Genomic DNA, 22,685 nt, shown 5'->3' on the forward strand with positions numbered 1-22,685 from the left:
TTAAGACCTATGCATAGTTTATTTGGCACTAGATTGAATACGTATTTGACCAGTGAGGTTAGATAAAAGGGTTTTTGGGAAAACATACTCATGACTTTCTGTGGTGAAAACCAAGAGTATTTCATTATGAATGAGTGAGATGAAAAACAGACATGAAAAAAAACATGACTATAAGATTTCGTTCATTAAAAACAATCACCAGCAGAACGCAAATCAGGTCAAGTCTTCTTTCTTTAGCACAGTTCATTCCTCCCGGGGCCGAACAGGTTTCAGATGCTTATCACGTAGATGTGAATCTGGCCGTGACCTTTGCTCCCTGACCAGCTATTTCATTAAGGCCTGTATATATATTTTTAGGAGCCTATATTAAAACATTTAGATGGGTATACTGTACCTATTGTAGATGTCTGATGTTATTAAAACTTTTCTATGTAACCCCAAATCCTGATGATATCGCAAGGATATTTTAAGTTATTTTCAATTTGTTGGTTTTTTATTGATTTCACTTTCCTTTCTCGTGGTCACTTGTTCTTAAACTTTTGAAATGCCTTGATCACCTTCTTGTTTATGCAAAATGTGCCAAATTGTCAAACTGGAAGTGTTTCTTAATGTCTTGCAAAAAGCAAGTTACAACTCCATGTAATTTAAAATCTGCTCTGAATGGTTGCTTGGCAACGCTGATATGGTGGCGTGTTTTCACATCAATCTGTAAAAAGATATGATGCTCACCAATGAAAACATCTAACAAAATGACTGATAGCAACAATCAAGTCATTTCTGTGCTGCCTATTAAAGTCTTACAGGATTTACTGCAAAAAATCTCTATTTTCAAAAATCCCAAACACGGTCAATCCAACAAATAAGTTCCTCTAATCTCCAAGGCCTTAGAGCCAGGTTATTGCTGGTTCTGTACCTCTATCTGCTGCACGGTGAGGTCCAGGAAGGTGTTCTCGTTGCGGACGCTGATCAGGCTCTTGGGGCCCTTGCAGCCCATGCTGGTCCCCAGGCCTCCGTTCAGCTTCACCACCACCAGCTTGTTCAGGCAGTCGGCCACGCTGTTCGGCAGGCCGCGGCCCAAGATCCTATCGTAGGGCTGGATCTGAGGAGAGGAAGACAGAGGGTCAGGGAACCAGCAGGAGAGGAAGAGAGAGAGAGGGTCAGGGAACCAGCAGGAGAGGGAGAGAGAGAGAGGGTCAGGGAACCAGCAGGAGAGGAGGAGAGAGAGAGAGGGTCAGGGAACCAGCAGGAGAGGAAGAGAGAGAGAGGGTCAGGGAACCAGCAGGAGAGGGAGAGAGAGAGAGGGTCAGGGAACCAGCAGGAGAGGGAGAGAGAGAGGGTCAGGGAACCAGCAGGAGAGGAAGAGAGAGAGAGGGTCAGGGAACCAGCAGGAGAGGAAGAGAGAGAGAGAGGGTCAGGGAACCAGCAGGAGAGGAAGAGAGAGAGAGGGTCAGGGAACCAGCAGGAGAGGGAGAGAGAGAGGGTCAGGGAACCAGCAGGAGAGGAAGAGAGAGAGAGAGGGTCAGGGAACCAGCAGGAGAGGGAGAGAGAGAGGGGGTCAGGGAACCAGCAGGAGAGGGAGAGAGAGAGAGGGTCAGGGAACCAGCAGGAGAGGGAGAGAGAGAGAGGGTCAGGGAACCAGCAGGAGAGGGAGAGAGAGAGGGTCAGGGAACCAGCAGGAGAGGGAGAGAGAGAGAGGGTCAGGGAACCAGCAGGAGGGGAGGAGAGAGAGGGTCAGGGAACCAGCAGGAGAGGGGGAGAGAGAGGGTCAGGGAACCAGCAGGAGAGGGAGAGAGAGAGAGAGGGTCAGGGAACCAGCAGGAGAGAGAGAGAGGGTCAGGGAACCAGCAGGAGAGGGAGAGAGAGAGAGGGTCAGGGAACCAGCAGGAGAGGGAGAGAGAGAGAGGGTCAGGGAACCAGCAGGAGAGGACGAGAGAGAGAGAGAGGGTCAGGGAACCAGCAGGAGAGAGAGAGAGAGAGAGGGTCAGGGAACCAGCAGGAGAGAGAGAGAGAGAGAGAGTCAGGGAACCAGCAGGAGAGAGAGAGAGAGAGTCAGGGAACCAGCAGGAGAGGGAGAGAGAGAGAGAGGGTCAGGGAACCAGCAGGAGAGGGAGAGAGAGAGGGTCAGGGAACCAGCAGGAGAGAGAGAGAGAGAGAGGGTCAGGGAACCAGCAGGAGAGGGAGAGAGAGAGGGTCAGGGAACCAGCAGGAGAGGGAGAGAGAGAGGGTCAGGGAACCAGCAGGAGAGAGAGAGAGAGAGGGTCAGGGAACCAGCAGGAGAGAGAGAGAGAGAGAGAGAGAGAGTCAGGGAACCAGCAGGAGAGGGAGAGAGAGAGAGAGGGTCAGGGAACCAGCAGGAGAGGGAGAGAGAGAGGGTCAGGGAACCAGCAGGAGAGGAAGAGAGAGAGAGGGTCAGGGAACCAGCAGGAGAGAGAGAGAGAGAGAGAGGGTCAGGGAACCAGCAGGAGAGGGAGAGAGAGAGAGAGGGTCAGGGAACCAGCAGGAGAGAGAGAGAGAGAGGGTCAGGGAACCAGCAGGAGAGGGAGAGAGAGAGAGTCAGGGAACCAGCAGGAGAGAGAGAGAGAGAGGGTCAGGTCTCTTTTACCATCACTCACTGTACGGAGGCTCAGTCACTGGTACACTTTTATCTATAAAGCTATGTTGGGCAAACTCCCGTATTATATCTGTTCATTGATAAAGCAGAAAGTTGCAAGCAGCTATTGTCTGCGATCACAGGATATAGTCTTGTTAGATGTGCCAAGAGTAAGGACTGTCTTAGGTAAGACAGCTTTTATGTGCGCAGCTCCACTTGCTTGGAACAGTCTACAGGCAAAATTGAAATTGAGCATTTTTATTTCTTTGAATGTATTTAAGGCATGTCTAAATGAAATGCTTTCTGACACTCTGGGTATTTGTAAATGTTGAATATGTAAATATGATATCCTCTGTTGTTTGTATGTTGTTTTTATGTTTCATGTGGAACTAAATGATGCAGGTCTCCCTTGTAAATGAGATCGATGATCTCAAGGGACTAATCTGTCTAAATAAAGGTTTGAAATGAAATGAAATGAAGGGAACCAGCAGGAGAGGGAGAGAGAGAGAGTCAGGGAACCAGCAGGAGAGAGAGAGAGAGAGGGTCAGGGAACCAGCAGGACATTTGTAATCCCATTTGTTTATTTGGAAACATACATATTTATCTTTTGCAAACATATGAAGCACCCAGGAGTCTCAGGTCTTCTGGGACGGGTCTGCTCTCTGCTGCACGAGTCAGAACTAAACAAGGAGAAGCAGCATTGCGTTTTTAAGCCCCAACCACTTTTCTTTTCGACGCAGCATTTGGACGAGTCGTTTTCATTCAAAATGCAGTTTGGCTTTTATCCATGTACTTTATACCTGTTGTGTTGATTTGACTATCTTTTATCTTATTTTGTAAAGCACTTTGGGTTGCCGTGTGCGGAAAGGTGCTGTATAAATAAACTTGCCTCGCCTCGCCTATATAAATAAACTTGCCTTGCCTTGAATCAAGTGTTTTTGGTTATCATTTCTTTATTTGATTATGCAGATTTCAGTAGTTATTTAAAAACAATTTAGTCAAATGTCAAAGGCTTTACGGGAATACCCTTGAAGACACATGACACCTTTTGTGGCATGCTTTTCTGTAAACGTTGCGGGTGTTAATTGCCATGTCTTAACGCAGCTGTTTTAAATGCAGTATTTAGCACTTTGGTTGGCGAGGCAGCGAAAGCCATTAGAGTATAGTGTAGTATGTGTGTGTGTGTGTGTGTGTGTGTGTGTGTGTGTGTGTTTAAACCCACATTACTGGGTCAATACCACACCTATCATCAGCGTTTTCACACATCATGTATCGACTTATTCTAAATGTCTCTCGCAGAGCAGAGAGGAGTGAGAGAGGATGAGTTCACAGAGAACCAGGGGACACTGCTGTGTGTAAACTCACAGGAATGAGCAGCACACACACACACACACACTGCTCTCACTCGGTGGTTGTGTTTCACCTCAAGTTTCTTTCAGCTTGATTACTTTTCACTCTTTGGGGATTTTCTTTTTTTTGTAATCTAGTTTAAAAGGGTGAGTAATGTGCAGAAGAATCCAGGGAGAGTCCATTCTGACCAAATGTTACAACAGCTTTTAGATGTTGGGAAGTGAGCGAGCATGTCAACTCTAGCTCTAGTGTGTGTGTGTGTGTGTGTGTGTGTGTGTGTGTGTGTGTGTGTGTGTGTGTGTGTGTGTGTGTGTGTGTGTGTGTGTGTGTGTGTGTGTGTGTGTGTGTGTGTGTGTGTGTGGAAATTAAAAGCCAGGATGTGTCCTTGTGTCCTTTCCTGCTTAAAGCACAGCTCCACCAATCAGTGTTGCGGTCACACTGCAGACCTCCTGATGGAAACAGACGCTCTCTCTCCTCTGGTGGCTAACTCGCCCACCCCACCCCCCACAGAAAAGTCTACACACACTTTTATCAGTCAATTCACCTTTGCTGTAACATTGTAAATGTCACCGCTGCAGGACTAATAAAGGAATTCTCATTCTGATAGTGGCGACCTGGACACAGAGGTGTTTTTATTTTATTTGTCAACTGACTTACATGAAAGGAGTGCAAGTGGGACATAAACACTTACTGTTATCATATAATAAAGCGCTTTCATTTCTAAATCTTTGCAGGTATTGGAAAACAAAAAAGACATTTAGAAAGTAAGCAAGAATTCACAGAGAAGGAATAGAGAGAATGTGTTGTTTTATATTGAGCAACTTTCCTCTGGGATCCCCATCCTACCCCTGCACCCCCGCAGTTAAAAAGGCTTCCACTTCCAGATGTTCGTTTCCCTTTCAGGGCGGTACAGACGGGGCCTGCTTTTTCCTCTTCTCCTGTGTGTGTGTGTGTGTGTGTGTGTGTGTGTGTGTGTGTGTGTGTGTGTGTGTGTGTGTGTGTGTGTGTGTGTGTGTGTGTGTGTGTGTGTGTGTGTGTGTGTGTGTGTGTGTGTGTGTGTTAATATACTCCAAGTGAACACAGCACTCAGAAGCCAGCAGGAAACACCTCTCTGGCCCGACTGAGGGAAATACTACTGGTTCTTAATTAAAGGGATATTTCACACCTCAAATTATTATTTGTATAAAAATAACTCAATCTGTGTTGGCTTGATTTTTTAAAGATGTTCTTACTAAATTCCTTGTTGAACGAAGAATTCAAAACAGATACAAGTCTTGATGAATTAAAGTAAATGGGTCCTTCTTTCACAACTCTTACAAACTCACCCACTACTTGTGCTGAATAATCAAAGTCTCATGTGTCCCATCGTACAGTATGCTCACTCCCTTCGAAACACATGCTTTTTCACCAAAACCACTTCTGAATAAAGATGACTCACTCTTATGTGGAAGTGTTTTAAAAGTAGATGTTTGATTAAATGAAACCTATAAAGCCTGGGTAAGGGAAATAATTAACCAACGACCGGATACATGAGACTTGTGTAAAAGGGTTGTAAACGGTTGTTTTGCTTCAAATCGCTGACCCCATTTTCTTCAATTCATAAAAGACTTTTCAAATGTTTGGGGATTGTGTGTTCACCGTTGAGGCACGTGAGAAAAACAGTTTTCTTCACTAATTCAATGTAGCACAACTGATCTACAGATGTTCATTTAGGAAGTATTTCTTCAAGCCATACACTTCAGAACGATTCAGAGTGTTATACAACTAAAATATGGTTTGTACAATGTGGGAATAAAATAGAAAGGGAAGATGTCTACATTTCTGGAATCAAACTGTTATCTCTGGTTCAGTGGAGACACAGACTTGTTACTCACAGAACAAGCTTGACTGTTCATTTGAAATATTTGCATGTTGCTGACAGAGAAAGGAATTAGAGATGTCCCGATCCGATCACGTGATCGGGGATCGGAGCCGATCACGTGATTTTCAAAAGATCGGAATCGGGAGAAAAAAAATCGGGGATCGGGATTTTATTTTTATTTTTTTGTATTCAATGTTACAAAACAAAAATGACCATGTTCAAGTCTTAAAGTCATCCTGAGGCCTTAGTTTTGGTTTCAAATTACACATCATCATGTATGTGTTGCTTCTTTGGGGCTTGTTTTCATAGACCTGCTTATTTCTCTCAAATCTGGCAACAGAGTGGGCAGGGCGCAGTGTCTAATTGTAGCAGTAAGCTAACGAGTACTGAAAGATTTATTTTGTTTTGATCCAATGCTGCACAACTGAACTGATCCAATGCTGCTGTGAAAAAAAGAAGCTATATCCATGTTTGATAGAATATCAAATTTAAATAAAAAAATAACCTTAAGGGACAACTTGAATGCTTTTTTTCTTTTTTTCTCTTAATGCATTGCATAAAGATCGGATCGGGAAAAATCGGTATCGGCAAATTGTCAAAATCAAATGATCGGAATCGGATCGGGAGAAAAAAAGGTGATCGGGACATCCCTAAAAGGAATGGATAACTTTGTGTACGGACAACGTTGGTCTAATTCCGTGAATAACTTGAGATCTTCATGCTATTGAAAATGTATGAATAAAATATTGTTTTTCATTGCTGACAGTGATCTGAATACAGAAACAGATGCTCATCAGGATTTTTCACATTAAAACAGCATTTTGGAAATAGTTCAAGATCAGATTTCCACCTTTTGAGGATTTAGACAGCGGCTTTTGGCTGTTACAAAAAACATTACTGACAAGATAATTCTGTAGAATATCATTACGTTAACAGCAGCTACATCTGGCTTTCATTCGATGGCTCTAAATCAAACACATCATGTCAGCATATCTCAAATGTCAGTGTGGATTAAGAGACAGTAGCTTGAAGGATAATCTGCAGTATGTCTTAGTGTTTCCACAACAGGAAAAAAGTAGCTTGAATATAAAAATACCAACAGGTGATTTTGATAGATTTGCATACCTTCTCCCAAATGTGTTTTCATCATGTCACAGTACTAAGACCATGGTAGTCCGATGCATATCTTAGTGAATGCATGAGAAAATGTACCGTCAGCTATGTAAAGAGTACATTTCTGATACGAGTGATACCGTCTGAACTGAAATGTACTGTACAGAGAGCAAGTACATCCAATGCTCTTTTGACGGTCAGATGCTAACCTTTAAAATACCTGTCATGAAGAGGAATGGTGGAACACAAAGATGGCTTAAGCTCTCGGGATTTGACCTTTTTACAACACCCCAACAAACCTGCTCTAAAGAAACTGTGTTCAGAGCAGGCAAAAGAAAAAAGAAAAAAACTGGAAAAACACAAGGAAACATTGACGTGGCTTTCCTCATCCGGTGACAGCTGTTGGTGGGTGAACAATTGTGTATTATTTTGTTGTGGCTGTTGGTCTTGGCAAAATAGAGCTAAGCAAACTATAACTCAGGACTGACTCATTTTGATATAAAAATAATAATTAACATGTGCACGAGATGATAGAAAGCAGTGTTATTTTCACCTTTAAGGGTACATTTTTGAAAACTGTGTATTTAGACTGTATGAACCAGGATGTTGAAGTTAGGGTTGTCCCCTTTATCTTTGAAGCATGTTGGCATTTGACTATGAAGCCATTCCTGTCATTGTCAGCTCATACTGTATATATGTCAGCTGTGTGGTTTTATAGCTTAAAATGATACTGGATTATTCATTTTGTTGGGGGAAGATGTTGAAGTCAGTGGCTGTCTTTGGCAGTGGTTGTTAAAAAAATGTAGTTCCCATTTTCCTTTACTCTCCTCGCTTTCATCAAATCAATCTGAAACACATCGCTCAAAGTTAAATCTTAGCGGGGTGGAGAAGCTTCAGAAACTCGCTGATGAAAACCCACATCAGAAATCAAAACCCATGCCTCTAGTCCACATGTGTCAAACTCAAGGCCCGGGGGCCAAATCAGGCCCTTGGTTGGTTTAATTTCGGCCCGCAGGATCATTTCTAATTATTATTAGATCTGGCCCGCCGGTATATTGCACGCACACCTTCACTCCATCCTGAGGGTCTCCTCAGCTCAGAGCCTGAGCCCAAACATTGATGACCTTGCCCCCAAGATGAGATGCCAAGTAGCTGAACTAGCATCACAGAGCAGCACACTGAGTTTAATGGATGTTTCCTTCTGCACTTTTCTCTCACGACAACAGGGCATGTTTGGTTTCTCTTTGAGTGAAATAGTTTTGTTGAAGCTGTTGGTGGCCTGTGGGAAAATGTAATCATAAGAAATGACTCTGGAAAAGCTGCAGATAGAGCCATAAGAAATTAATGCAACTGATTATTTAATGTTTAATGTTGTTTTTATAGGCAATAATTTAAGCTTTGTTAGTTCCAGGTTTAAAATGTGCAATAAGTTCATTTCAATAAGTTCTGCAATAAACATTGAACCAGTCCGGCCTTCCACTAGTACCCAATTTTTTATTTTGGCCCACTGTGTATTTGAGTTTGACACACGATGGTTTTCATATGTGAACTTCTGTCACATGACTTTTAATGATAGAAGATAATGTTAAAAATGCTCTCATGTGAAAATCATTGTATGCCCGTCCTTAAAAAGAGACTTTATTGTCAAGGTATTAAATCGAGTGGTTGTTAAAAAAATGTAGTTCCCATTATCCTTTACTCTCCTTCTCACTGGGACAGGATGATGCCCAATCATGTATCCTCACCCTCTTCCCCCCCCACTCCCCATCTCATTACTGTGTGTCTCTGTCATTTTCTCCTTCACTGGATGTTCCCTGTTGCAAAACTTGTCTCTCCAAACCTCTAATCTTCTCTCCGTCTCCCTTTATGAAACTCTCAATGTCCTCTTTTCACACTTCATTCATCTTTTCCTGCTCCTATCTCCATCTTTACTCTTCTCCATCTTGCAAAAAATAAACGAGGCGGCTCAGAATTGGGGAGCGAGACGGAGGAGGAAAAGACAGATGAGGCTTCGTGTTTGTGTGTTTGGTTACAGAGTCCAGAGCCAGGGGAGAAACTGAGGAAGATGTGTCCATGTTCAGTGAGACAGAATCAAACAGGCTGACAAACGCCAGGCAGCAACATCTCTGGCATGAAACCCTCTTACCTTAGGGATGCACGATATGAGGAAATGCAACTATATTGAATAATATCTCCATCATTACAAAATGACCACAAATAAACCGATCTTGTTTTATTCGTTCTCAGTTCTGCCTTTCAGTACTCCTTAAACGTTAACCAATTAGATGTTGAACTAAAAAAGGTGCAGTTTTCTACAACCTATTTCACAAAAACCCCATGTTGCATTATGACAGTGTTTTGCAACGTGTTCATAGCCCAAGGTGACATTGCAATGACATTAAAAATAAGTAACTATTTAGCAGTCCTTTGCTTAATGTGTGAGTTTCATTTGTAAAGAATATTTGGACGACAGGCTGTATTTCACAACAGGAAGTGAGAGCAAACTATGAGGCAACAACTCATGTTTGTTTTAACTTGCACAGCTGACGATTGGGAATTTTAGGTTTGCTTCCTATGAGAAAAATACCCTTAGTGTACTGACAAACAACTATTATTTATAAATCTTCCAGCAAATCAGGAAGCTGTCCCTTTTTGAAAACCCACTTAAAATAGGCTAATAACTGATCTCACTAGTGAATGATTCAATAAGTATTACTAAGCCATTAAACACATATTGCAAACCCTTCAGTAATGGTGCCTTAAGGGAAGTGGAGAGAAGATAAAAAATATTTTTAATGAGACAATCTGAGAGGGGAACATGAGCAGAAAAATATAAAAGGTCAGGGACACTGTCTAGTCATCAGTTTCCATAAACACATTAAGTGCAGCGTCCTGGTAAAGCTTTCATCAAATCAATCTGAAACACATCGCTCAAAGTTACATCATAGCTTCAGGAAATCACGTATACAAATCCACATCAGAAATCAAAACACATCCCTTTAGACCACATGTGTCAAACTCCAGGCCCTTGGTGGATTTAATTTCGGCGCGCAGGATAATTTTTAATTACTGTTAGATCTGGCCCGCCGGTATATTGCACGCACACCTTCACTCCATCCTGAGGGTCTCCTCAGCTCAGAGCCTGAGCCCAAACATTGATGAACCTGCACCCAAGATGAGATGCCAAGTATCTGGCTTGAACTAGCATCACCGAGCAGCACACTGAGTTGAATGGATGTTTCCTTCTGCACTTTTTCTCTCACGACAACAGGGCATGTTCGGTTTCTCTTTGAGGGAAATAGTTTTGTTGAAGCTGTTGTTGGCCTGTGGGAAAATGTAATCATAAGAAATGACTCTGGAGAAGCTGCAGATAGAGCCATAAGAAATTAATGCAACTGATTATTTAATGTTTAATGTTGTTTTTATTGGCAATAATTTAAGCTTTGTTAGTTCCAGGTTTAATATGTGCAATAAGTTCATTTCAATACGTTCTGCAATAAACATTGAACCAGTCCGGCCCTCCACTAGTACCCATTTTCTTTATTTCTGCCCACAGTGTATTTGAGTTTGACACACCATGGTTTTCATATGTCAACTTCTGTCACATGACTTTTAATGACAGAAGATAATGTTAAAAATGCTCACACATGAAAATCATTGTATGCCCGTCCTTAAGAGACTTTATTGTCAGGGTATTAAATCCTGAGACACTAATTCATGCAAGCTGGTGAGGAATGTGGGGACAATTAAAACAATGTGCATCATTTTTAGATGTAACATGGGTGTGTGTTTTGCCTGCTTTCATGCCTCAGCACACTTACATCTCTCCTTACCCTTTAACAATTCACAGCGGCACTACCATGACAACAAAATAAAAACACATAAGGATAAGCCCATTGTTCTCTATAAAACAGACCACTGTACTTGGATTGTAAACAAGAAGAAAGGCCTGTTTTACTTCACAGTGAATTACAAATAAATGATTGTATCTGGGCAAAAGATATTGCATCATGACGATTTCCAGCTTGTTAAGAACTTGGCTGAGTTCAACACAAAGTCACACAGTAGGAGAGGGAGCAGGAAGTTTCTCAGTGTTTCAAACACAGCAAACAGACAGTCATGTATCTCAGCTTTACTTACAGGCTTCTCTCATGTGCAACACTTTGACTGACACATAACACTGCGTTCACACTTCAAAGCTCCTCCCTTGAGGTGAAATCTAATCCTATTTTTTTTCAAAACTCTTGCACTTTGAAGTTTACACATAACATGGAAACTCAGTGTCCAGGAAACTGAAGCATCCCTTGTGACTGGAAACTAAGCAAGAGCTACAAAATGAGTTACTTCAGTTAAAGGGAACCAGGAAATCCTGCACAAGCACCTCGAAGAAACTCTGAGTTGGCACTTTGATTGGCTTTGTATGTTTGAAAGTGGCTTTAGAGATACAAAGGCATCAGCAACTTGTATAGGAAGCACAAGCTGACCAATTCAAGGGGCCCTATCTGCTCATTTTCAGGTTCATAATTGTATTTTGTTCTTCTACTCTGACATGTCTCCATGCTTTAATGTTCAAAAAGCTCTTTATTGTTCTCATACTGCCTGCACCTCTTTTCACCCTCTGTCTGAAACCAGAGCCCAGCCTGCTCTGATTGGTTAGCTGGTCGGCTCTGGTGTCATTGGTCAACCGCTTAGAGATGTCCCGCCCCTTCACATCACGTACAATGTGTGGGAGCGCTAGGCAATAGAGTGCCACAGTGACGCGTCCTAAAACCCGGAAGTAAGTTAGCATTTTACCACTTCCGGTTCCTTCGACAAAAACTTTTATACTTTTCTAAATCATAAATCTAACCGATAGATTTATGATTATAAAAGTAGGGTAGACATGTGGAGATTATCCGGCTAAACAAAACGTGATCCGTCTCTTAAATGTGTTTCAACCACAGACCTTATTTCCAGCTATTTTCCAAAACCCTATGGAGAAATTGCATTGCTTTTTGGCGAAGGAACTTGAAGGACTTTACTTCCGGGTTTTAGGACACGTCACTGTGGCACTCTATAGAAGTACGGGTGTTACATGGTGGTGTCACTATGTTATGAAAGTAAACGAAAGGAGTCTATTTCAGGCAGGGGTCCCTTTGAGCTTCTTATAGTACTTTATGGCCAATTCAGTCACCTCAAGTCCATTTTTGTTTTAAAAACTCTGCAAAACCAGAACAATATTATGGACATATTAGTTTGCCTGACCCTCACTGCAGCATGGTCACTGTAATGCGGCAAATGACTAATGTCTTAAAAAACTACATTTGAACCTGAATCTATAATCAGAAAAACACTGTCTCTGTGCCCCTAAACTCAACTCCATGTATCTCACTGGTTTAAATATTGATGATGCTGAAGCTGCAGATTATTCTGATGTTCCACTCACTTAAGAAATGGCTCAAAATGCAAAGACTAGAGCATATCATTTCTATATTGGTGTCTCATATGGGACTCAAACCCCCCTGACTGTGTGACTGCTGTGCTCTCACTATCAAACACTTTTTGTTCAGGACTTCTGAATACTTCCGCTCCAGCAATATCCCACATGGCTTTGGCTTGGAAGAAATGGGAAACAAGTGACAATGGACTCGTTGTTTCCTCTGACATGCAACTGAGCTGTAACAGTGGAGCTGTCGTGAATCACAAATGTCATTTAATTCAAAGTGTTAAGTTGAAAGGACTGGTTTCAAACTCTGAGGATAAAGAAAACTTGAAAACTAAAGCGGTTTTTCCTGGCCATTAAACTGGGGTTGGACCGGTTAAAACCGCCTTTTGTTACGCAATGTTTTAATTTAAAACTGATACCACTTTGTCTTCAGCTTATCTGTAACTTTACTGCGCTCAAATTTAAGATTTCACACCTTGATGAGTTCGATAAAGTCTAATGTTCATGTAAATGCAAAATGTGGCCCTGAATTCCCTTAGATTTACGAAATAAATCATGTAATAAAAGAGTCCATGACCATGAGCCACATGTTTGATTTATGCTGTTTCAATAAAACAGATGAATGATTTAGAGTTCTGTTTGTCTGAGTGAAAACACACGAGAGTCAAGGGCACACCAGGCCAAGTTGAATACACTTTAGTAATACTTACTCTGACTAAATAATAACTATTACAGACACAAGCCTCAAATAGCTCCACTTGGACTTCAGCCAGGTTTTTCCTATTCAAGCTGTAATCACACACCCAGATTGACATTGAGTGGAAACAGATATTTATGACTCTTCAGGACACCTTGTGTAACACTGTTATCTCTGATGTCACTTGATCTTATCTGTGAGGCCTTTTTTCATGTGGTGGAAATATGTCATAAAAAAAAAATTGACACATGCTGAGTAATCAGGTCATGCTTTAAGTGTTTTTACTGTTGTGTTTTTTAAATGTTGATTAAATGGAATATTACTCTTTTCTGTTTTGAAGCCTCTGTAAGCTTGAAATTAGTTTTGTAGTGAATATTGTAACCCCGTATCTTTACTGCCATGGATGCAGCCATATTTACATATTACCTGAGGCATACCATTTGGCAGATAACACGCAAAACCACAACAAGTAAAGATTTGATGAGCATCGCTTAAAAGGGCCGTACCAAAAATATGTTTTAATAAAAGCTTCTTTTTAAGTTTTCAAATTAACCTTTGATTTTATGACGTTACATTTTAAAACATTTTCTACTTAGAAAATAATCCTTAAGTGGAAAAGGAGACTCAGATTAAATGGGTTAGTATTTTTGTTTTTGTTAAATCAACTTTCTTTTGACTGCAGTGAAATTGCCAAGGTTAAATTGCCAACAAATATGTAGTGGAGCAAAATAATAAAACTTTACTTTTGGACTTTACAACGCACTTGAGTTATTGGAGATGTTAGGAGAACACAAGTCGTAAATAATCCGATGCTGCAACAACTGGAATCTAATCTTACAAATTTCCCCTCTGTGGGACTAATAAAAACATTCTGATTCTGATTAATTCTACTAATAGTATAGCAATGATATTAGTGTAGCCTAGTCTTTGTCTGCAACTGTGCAGAAATACCATGTTCAAACTGAATCAGTAGACTTGATCAAAAGACTGGTTGATGAAGAATTCAGTCAGCTTTAGGAAAGAACCCTCACACTTTTGAGTGCAGATCTATCATTTCACTTTTTGAGAGTTTGTTTCCCGTCATCTAGTCGGATGTTTCTGAAGTTTCACAACAGCTCCTCATGATGAGTGATGGCTGCTGGAATAGGAGTGCACCCGTGACTAAAAACACACGCCTGACTCGAGGTGAAAAGCTGAATACGGTTTCTTTCATTTCCCATTGTTAACCTGCTTAGTGCACCAGACCTGAGGCCACTTGAAGACGCAACGAGAGGTGTCGTATTGGGGAATGTTTTCAACAAAAGCAAAAGGTGTTCAAAGGTCAGTTCTGATTGTGTGCACTGGTGACACACGTCGTATAAACGTATATTAGATTTGTACCTCAGTGTCATTTTACTGTTGGTCTTGTAATCATTGAGAAGGAGGATGAATGATTGATAACTTTCCAGAGTTGTAAGACTCAATGTCATGGATGTTTATTCAAACTGGACTTCCTGGAGTGTTTTGTGTTGCGATATTCATTATTTCTTAGTCTTAGCTTGTATAGTCTTATACAAACTTCATATATCTTCACTTGTAAGATGCAGAAACATGAAGAGCTTTTGACAAACAACAGAAGTTCCTATAGGAGATACAAACATGTGATGTTCTCGCTCTCTTCGATACAAGCGCAGAACACACACACAAATAAAACTCTGACAAACTCACCGAGTCCTCTGGAGGTCTTTGTATCTTGATCCACTCTATTGAAGGTCCCTTCACCTGCAGAAATCTTTGGAAAAGATTCCTGAAACCCTCAAAGTCTTTCCTGGACACCTGAAAAACAAAAGCATTATATAGCATTAAAACACCATTAATGTCAAACAGGTGGGCAGAAATGTGTCACATGTGCAGTTCGGCTCAATCAGAGATTCATTCACTTAATAAATGTACTATCTGCTTCCGAAAGGGCACCAATTGTTATTATTGTTGTGCGTGTAGGTCAAAAACTATTAATAAAAAATGTAATAACCCAGAGGTGTGGTTTGAAAGCATCCAGCGGTCTTATGATGACATTGATAATTACAGATCTATTCATAAGAGAGTCGACTAGTGAACAAAAGGCATCTAAGGTATTGGAAAAAGGTAAACAATAGAAACCTGCTCAGCTTGAACGGTGATTAACTAAGGATGTGTGTGTACTCTACAGACGTGCGTGTGTACATGGCTTATTTATTGCATAACTGCTAGTACTGTGAATTGAAAGTACACACGCTATAAATGTGAAAACAGTTGAGGAGTCAAAGTGTGAGTCAAGTACTGAGTGATCTCTTTTTCTTTTGTGATAGGTGGCAGATTGAGAGTGCCTGGTTAGCGTCTAAAAGAGTCAAACAGTGTGTTGGGACGCAATCTTTTATTTAGTGTCAGATTTGTCTCAAGGTCTATAAACGTCTTAGGAAAGAGAAAACAGATGAGATCTAGTTTTCTTGCTGCTATTGCTGAGACAGTCTCAAGTTTGGATTAAAATGGGGCTACTCCTAACAACAGAATTACATTTGGGGCCAACAGGACAAATATATGGTGTCTCATATGAGCTGGGAGTCCCTAATGACGCATTATATCATAATTGAGGATGAATGTTTGCCTAAACCTCACCTTCTGACGTGCACTTTCAGTATGTGTGCGTCTGTAAGCATGAGGGTGGGTCTCCTTACTGGCACTGCGCTACAGTATGTGTCACGTTTGTGCTTTTCCAGTGTTAGTGTCTGTGTGACCCAACCAGCCTTTAAATCACATCCAGATGCTCTGAGAGAATCAGAGAGGGGGAGACAGAGAGGGAAAGAGAGAGAGAGAGAGAGGTTGGTGTACCTCTCTATCTGAGCCCTCGGTGCTGTCCAGCAGTTTCTCCAGCTCTGCGTTCATCGAGCTTTCCAGCTGCTGCCGCATCATTTCCTGGAACTGAGCCATCCCCCCGTTGGCCGCTCCTTTATTCAGACCTTCAGCGGACAGAGAGAGGGAGATGGGGTTACAACGTTCTTTACACTGCTGCAACACACAGTCTAACACACGTGTCAAACTCAAGGCCCGGGGGCCAAATCAGGCCCTTTGTGGATTTAATTTCGGCCCGCAGGATAATTTCTAATTTCTATTAGATCTGGCCCGCCGGTATATTGCACGCACACCTTCACTCAATCCTGAGGGTCTCCTCAGCTCAGAGCCTGAGCCCAAACATTGATGACCTTGCACCCAAGATGAGATGCCAAGTATCTGCTTGAACTAGCATCTCAGAGCAGCACACTGAGTTTAATGGATGTTTCCTTCTGCACTTTTTCTCTCACGACAACAGGGCATGTTTGTTTTTTTCTTTGGGGGAAATAGTTTTTTTGAAGCTGTTGTTGGTCTGTGGAAAAATGTAATCATAAGAAATGACTCTGGAAAAGCTGCAGATAGAGCCATAAGAAATGAATGCAACTGATTGTTTAATGTTGTTTTTATAGGCAATCATTTAAGCTTTGTTAGTTCCAGGTTTAATATGTGCAATAAGTTCATTTCAATAAGTTTTGCAATAAACATTGAACCAGTCCGGCCCTCCACTAGTACCCATTTTTTTTATTTTGGGCCACTGTGTATTTGAGTTTGACACCCCTGCTCTAAAATGTTCCTTTCATGATCATTAACTTACAAAAACTTTACATCACCTAACACCTTCTTATCTCAGCGACTGCTAGGGGTGTAACGGTTCACAGAAGTCACGGTTCGGTATGTACCTCGGTTTGGGGGTCACGGTTCGGTACGGGTTTGTTACAACAGTAAAAAGCAAAAAAAACTCCCAAATGCATAATTCCAGTTTCAGTTTAAAAATAAGGAACTCTGACAGTTTTTATAATTCACTGTATTAAACGGTTAAAAACAAACCACAAACAGTACCACACACTATGGCCCTTTCACATTTCATCAAATCCCCCTCCTCGACTCCTCGGTCCTCCGGTAGTGACCCGGATATGAATTTCAGCGCGCCATGTTGAAGGACATCTCATTTCTCTCTAAATGCACTTCGAGGACCGAGGATCGAGCGTCGAGGAGGCTCTCTGGAGGAGCTATAACCGAGGATACACTGATGGGTCCTCCACGGTCCTCCACGGCTTCTTCGTGGATGCATTTCCGGGAACAGAGATGTTTCAAAGAGTCGTGACGCACGGCAGGACTTATCTCAGCCAATGACAGCTCTGCATGCATCCCCTGGATATTATTTTATACTGCTTTCATCGCGACGCGATGTTTACAGTGAGAACAGCTGTGAGGTCTGTGCAGAAAGCAGAGTAGCATGTATAATATATATATCACTCAGTATAACAGGCCTACTCTCTGTATTTGCTTTAGTTTAGTAGATATCTACAAACAAAGAGTCGATATTTTTCTAAAACCATTTAGTGCTTCACATAATAAAATACACAACGGCTGTAGCCTGTTTTAGCACCTGTAGGTGCGTGTGTGTGGTGTAGGTGTGTGTGGTACAGTGTGTGCGTATGCAGCTGACAGACAGGTCTCAGTTGGTTTGGTGTCCTCTGCTTACTTTTAATAGCCTACTTGTAAATAAAACTTTTGGCCCGTAATTTATTTTTCTCATTGTAGCGACCAGAGAGGGGAGAGGGGAGGATATATCCACTCTCTGATAGTGTTACGTTATTATGAGAGTGCTCTGTTTGATTCTGAAATTGTATATATTTATATAAATATATACGTGTGTGTGTGTGTGTGTCCGCATCTGTAGCCTGTTATTGTCTCATTATACCGCACTGTGAATGAATTAAAAGTACATATATAAGTCGTCATGAACACATCTGTCCATCAGACAGAGGGCTGCTGTGCCTAATGTCATCATTAATGGACGTCTCTTTAAAATGACCGTTCAGAGGAGAGGAGTTCTCATTTCTCTAACCGCCTGCTGCTTCCCCTCCTCTCTCCTCGGTTCCCCTCCTCGGCTCCTCCGCTCGCATCTCCTGTGGGCGGGACTAAGTCTTGAGGATAGGAGTCGAGGAGGGGAGTCGAGGAGGGGAGTTAGAGAAATGAGAAAGATGGCCAGATTATCTATAATGTCTGATGTCAATCAAAAAGGTTTCATCAAGCTGTAAAACTAGCATACCGCACCGCTATCGAACAACGCCGACACACCGTCCTCGTCCGATCCACCACTCGCACTCCATATTTATTGTAGTCCACAGGGAACCCGAAATGTTCCCGGCACACAGCTGATTTAAAAGAAGCAGGTGGGTTCTAGCTCCTGTGTGTTATCTGAAATTACCTTACTAACTTTTCTTCTTCTTGTATTTTGTTCGTTTTGTTGTTGTGTTTCTTCTTGTTCTTCATTTGTTGTTTAAGGGCGGCTGGCAAACAGCTTTTAGGCGCAATACCGCCCCCTGGATTATAAATAGTGTAATGGATACTGCCCTGAATGACAGGCTTTTTTCCCAAAAGGCGTATTCGTCGTGTGACTGCATGTGCGGTGCCGAACCGTGACGTCCGAACCGTAACGGTACGGGACGAATACGGATAGCTTTACACCCCTAGCGACTGCCTTTCTTTTTATATTCCAATAAGAACCCTTTAGATCAGGGGTGGGGAACCTCCGGCCCCCGGGCCGTATACGGCCCGCGAGGCAATTTGGTACGGCCCTCGAGGTAATTCGCGTGAGAGCACCGGAACGCGGCTCCGGCACTTCCAAAAATGTCAGAACCCATAACGAGCCGTACAAATGCTGCAGTGTTGGCGTGGCTGTGTCTTTAGTTGAAAGCCCAGTGGCGATCTGTTCATCTGTCATACTGATCATACAGTCAATAACTTTGTTGTTATTAGCATCTGGTTAGCTAGCTATGCTAACGAATATAAGAAGCTTTTTCTACAACCAGTTATTATAAAAAAATAAGATAATAAAGTAAACAGGTATAAAATACTATATGACAGTAACATAAAGTTGTTATTAATAAACACGAATACAGTTTGAAAGGAGAGTGATTTGTAAAATATCCATAAAGAAAAATAATTTGCTTACAGTTCTGTTTCATATGGGTGTTGAGAGATGTGTCCATAGATCTCTTAATGTTGCTCTCAAAGTGCACCAGATTGATGCTTTTAACATCAACATGTAAAAAAAAATCTTTCATGCCCCCGGACCCCCCTAGAGGAGGTTAGGTCTCCCCCCCACTTAAATGATGTCCACATGGATAGGAAACTAAATATATTTGCACACATCTTGTGTCCAATATCTTTCTGTTGTGGTGGTCATGCCACACCGTGCACGTGCATGCATGCGCGAGTCATGGTGAGATATCTGGATTAAGAGGTTGCTGTTTCTTTGCACAGCATGAAAGAAAGGCAAAATGAATGGGCTGTGATTTTAGTTTTTTTAAGCAGAGGTCAATCATTTGTACGGCCCTCGGAGGATGTTGAAAAAATTGAAAAGGCCCTTGAGAGGAAAAAGGTTCCCCACCCCTCCTTTAGATCCTCCACTGCCCTGCTTTTAGAATATACAAGAGATCTGGGGAGGCTGCGTTGTGTTTCTACGGCCCTAAACTATGGAACAGCCTCCTCGTGGATCCCAGAACAACAAACTCCCTTGAAAATGTTTAAAAGCAAATTAAAAATCTATATTTTTCTATTATGGCTTTTCATTTGGATTGACTTTCAATCGTCACTAGTATCATTGTCTATGTTTTACTGTATTTTTTCTGCTTTGCTTTTATTTTACATTTTTAAAATTTTCTTTTTAAAATTGTTTTATTTTAAAATATTATCACAGTAGAGGTTTGATCTTGTTCTGTATTAATTTTAATATTATTCTTGTGTTTTCTGTGAAGCACTTTGGGCTGCTTTGTGCATGAAAGGTGCTATACAAATAAAGTGTATTATTATTATTATTGTTATTTCATTATGGATTATTCTCCAGATTGTTTAAATCAACTACTTGTTCTGTGTATCAAATTACAATAGTGGAATAATGAAACGTGTCCAGCCCAGTTACTCTACGTCCAAAGAGATGTCTTTAAATGTCTGGTTTTTCAGTCAAAAAAAAAAGATATTCAGTTTATTATGTTGCTTACCAGAGAAAAGCATTTGAGTGGTTAAAAAACTGCATTTTGCCCAAAGCTCTTTGTAGCTTTACAGATCTATTATTAAAATAGTTGTGGATCTACTTTTTCTAATGGTTGCAGCTCTAACTTTGGATCCTCAAAACTATTTTCTACTCTTGTTATTCATTCAAACCATCTGCTTTCACCTTGTCTGACACTGAACAAAGCTTGTAAAGTTGTTTTGTATGTTGGGATTTCTTTCCTGTACATCTTTTAGTCTGATTTTACATCACAGAAGCTGAGTACCAAACCATACTGTTATAGTACAAAACAATGTATCTGAACCTTCGAAATCCAATCAACTAGTCCATCAACAGAATATTTTTGATGATCAATGAACAATTAGAGTCATTACTCAAGCAATAAAACAAAACATTTGATATATCCTGAGAATTTGCTGGTTTTTATACGCATGTCATCCGTATAACTGCCATGTTTTAGGGATTTGGACTTTTGAAATCTTGACATCATTTACTAACTGTTATCAGGAGCAAAAGATTTTAAACACAGATAAGCTTAAAAACAGAGGAAAACTGTTCAAGGTTATTCCACAGTTATATTATCTTCTCACACTATATAGGGGCCAACTGAAGATCATCACAGGACACATATTGTTGGATAGGTAAGGAAACCGTGCAGCGAGTGCATGACTATCTAAATCAGATCTAAAGAAATATTGACCTAGAAAATCCAGGTGCATTCCAGATTTGGTAAAAACGAAAGAAAGTTAGGCAGAGCTGTTAAAGCAGATCTTAAATAACAGATCTGTAAATATATCTCTTTGCTATCGCAGTAAAGTGTTTTTTTATTGCATGTACAGCACTTTGGCCTCGACCAAAAATCGTTTTTTAAAATGTGCTATATAGATAAAACTTGATTTGAAAGTCTGAAATACTGAAGACTATTGAAATACATGAAAAACAGGGATTGACAAGGCAGTACATTTACATTTTAAGTGAGTAAAAACAGATTCACAAGTGGTTTGCTCTGGGAAATGATTATTATTTTATGGATAAGTGAAGGGAAAATCATAAAAAACACAAGTATGGAAGAGCCTAAGATGTAATGTTTTCATCTGGACATGTAACAGTCCACAACACGACTTACCTTCTACATAAAGTAGCATGTTTCTATCTGCCATTCATACAGTTAAATAATAAGATAAATCCAAAAACAGAGCTTTAAGATAAGTGTCATTGACCGTACACATACATATTCATAAAAAAGTTTCCTTGAGGTATCCTAAAAAGCCAAATATCCAGGCAGCATGTGGGGCAAAATTACAGTCTAACACTGTGGACTACTGACATAAATGCAAACCAGTGATTGACAGGACAGTTTAGGTTTGCATTTTTAAGTGAGGAAAAACAGATTTAAATGTTTTCCATCAACAGCCTAGATATGATTTAATGAAGGAAGAAGCATAAAGACACAGGTATTGTCCTTTAAACCACCAGAGCCATGGACAGGTATTGTTTACAGCTGGACATGTAAGATAAGGAGTTAAATACACTCTCCACAACACTACTTACCTTCCACATAAAGTGCCATGTTTTCAGCTGCCATTCCAGCAACTCATACAGTTCAATAATAAGAGAAATCCAAAAACAGAGCTTCAAGGTAAATATTCCATTCACTGTGAAAGTGTCATTGAAGGTACATCCCGTTAATTAATATTGAAAAAAGTTTCCTTGAGGTATCCTAAAAGCCAAATATCCATTCATCCGGTCACGGTGATCTATCTGGGCATCCTCCAAATGAAGTCCTTCAACATGAATAACTCGGGTCTAGCAGGATCCTTTATTGCCTGCCTCTCATTTTCCTAAGACGACGTCACAATTCTTGCCTTTGTAAATGACTCCCTACCTCTGCTAATGTTTTTCTTTTCGCCTCGCCCCTTGGTATCATTTTATTACCTTTAGTCGTATTATACAACCCAACAAAAGTCCATTATTAACCGGTGATATGCACACTAGTGACCCCGATCCGCATGACCTGTCTGACTTTAGAGGAGGCTGTGGGGATAAATGAAGGATGGATACATGTGTGGACTGAATGTACTCATGGACATAATTCAACATTTACGCAGCATTCAGTGAGCACCCATTCACATTCATTAAGACAATTCAGTACGGAGGAACACAGCACAAGGGAAAAAACGACCATTATCGATCAAATAAGAAATACTGTACTAGATGCAAAACTAGAAGCAAATGATGTTTTATATAAATAGATTTAAAGATGTTCCGGAATCCTTACTGTGGGACTGTATGATGCTGGCTGAAGAAAAGTCGATGGCCTGGTCCTGCAGCAATCCCGCAGAGGAGATACAGAGGTATATTTAGTATTATTAAACACAGGCTTTCCACCCTAAATCATCTGGCTTCTGTTCCCCTTGGTCATCGCAGTGAAACGTTTAAAAACAACACTTTAAAAAGGTGGTTAATTGGAAGATATTTCACACAACAGTAACATTCCAGGAAGAGGCGTTTGAGGAAGGTCGCAGCCAATGAAAATGCTTCATTCCCCGTGACGCAGAGCTG

At 41.0% G+C, this 22,685-nt stretch overlaps 1 protein-coding gene across 4 annotated transcripts; it reads right to left on the reverse strand.

Moving 5' to 3' along the window:
- Positions 1 to 854: 854 nt before the first annotated feature.
- Positions 855 to 22,655, reverse strand: LOC307042622 (UTP--glucose-1-phosphate uridylyltransferase-like). 4 transcript variants are annotated; one of them, XM_079686612.1, is made up of 4 exons: positions 18,318 to 18,447; positions 15,884 to 16,011; positions 14,744 to 14,851; positions 855 to 1,099 (listed from the first exon to the last, which is right to left on the reverse strand). In XM_079686612.1, exons 2-4 carry the CDS (start codon positions 15,980 to 15,982, stop codon positions 896 to 898), a joined length of 411 nt encoding a protein of 136 aa, XP_079542738.1. In that variant the 5' UTR covers positions 15,983 to 16,011; positions 18,318 to 18,447; the 3' UTR covers positions 855 to 895. The 4 variants fall into 4 exon arrangements, with proteins under 4 accessions (XP_079542738.1, XP_079542737.1, XP_079542735.1 ...); XM_079686611.1 differs by lacking the exon at positions 18,318 to 18,447 and adding an exon at positions 18,159 to 18,303; XM_079686609.1 differs by lacking the exon at positions 18,318 to 18,447 and adding an exon at positions 21,675 to 22,056 and having other exon boundaries at positions 862 to 1,099.
- Positions 22,656 to 22,685: the final 30 nt, after the last annotated feature.

Source organism: Notothenia rossii (genome assembly GCF_949606895.1).
Source record: "Notothenia rossii genome assembly, chromosome: 6".
Taxonomy (NCBI): Eukaryota; Metazoa; Chordata; class Actinopteri; order Perciformes; family Nototheniidae; genus Notothenia; species Notothenia rossii.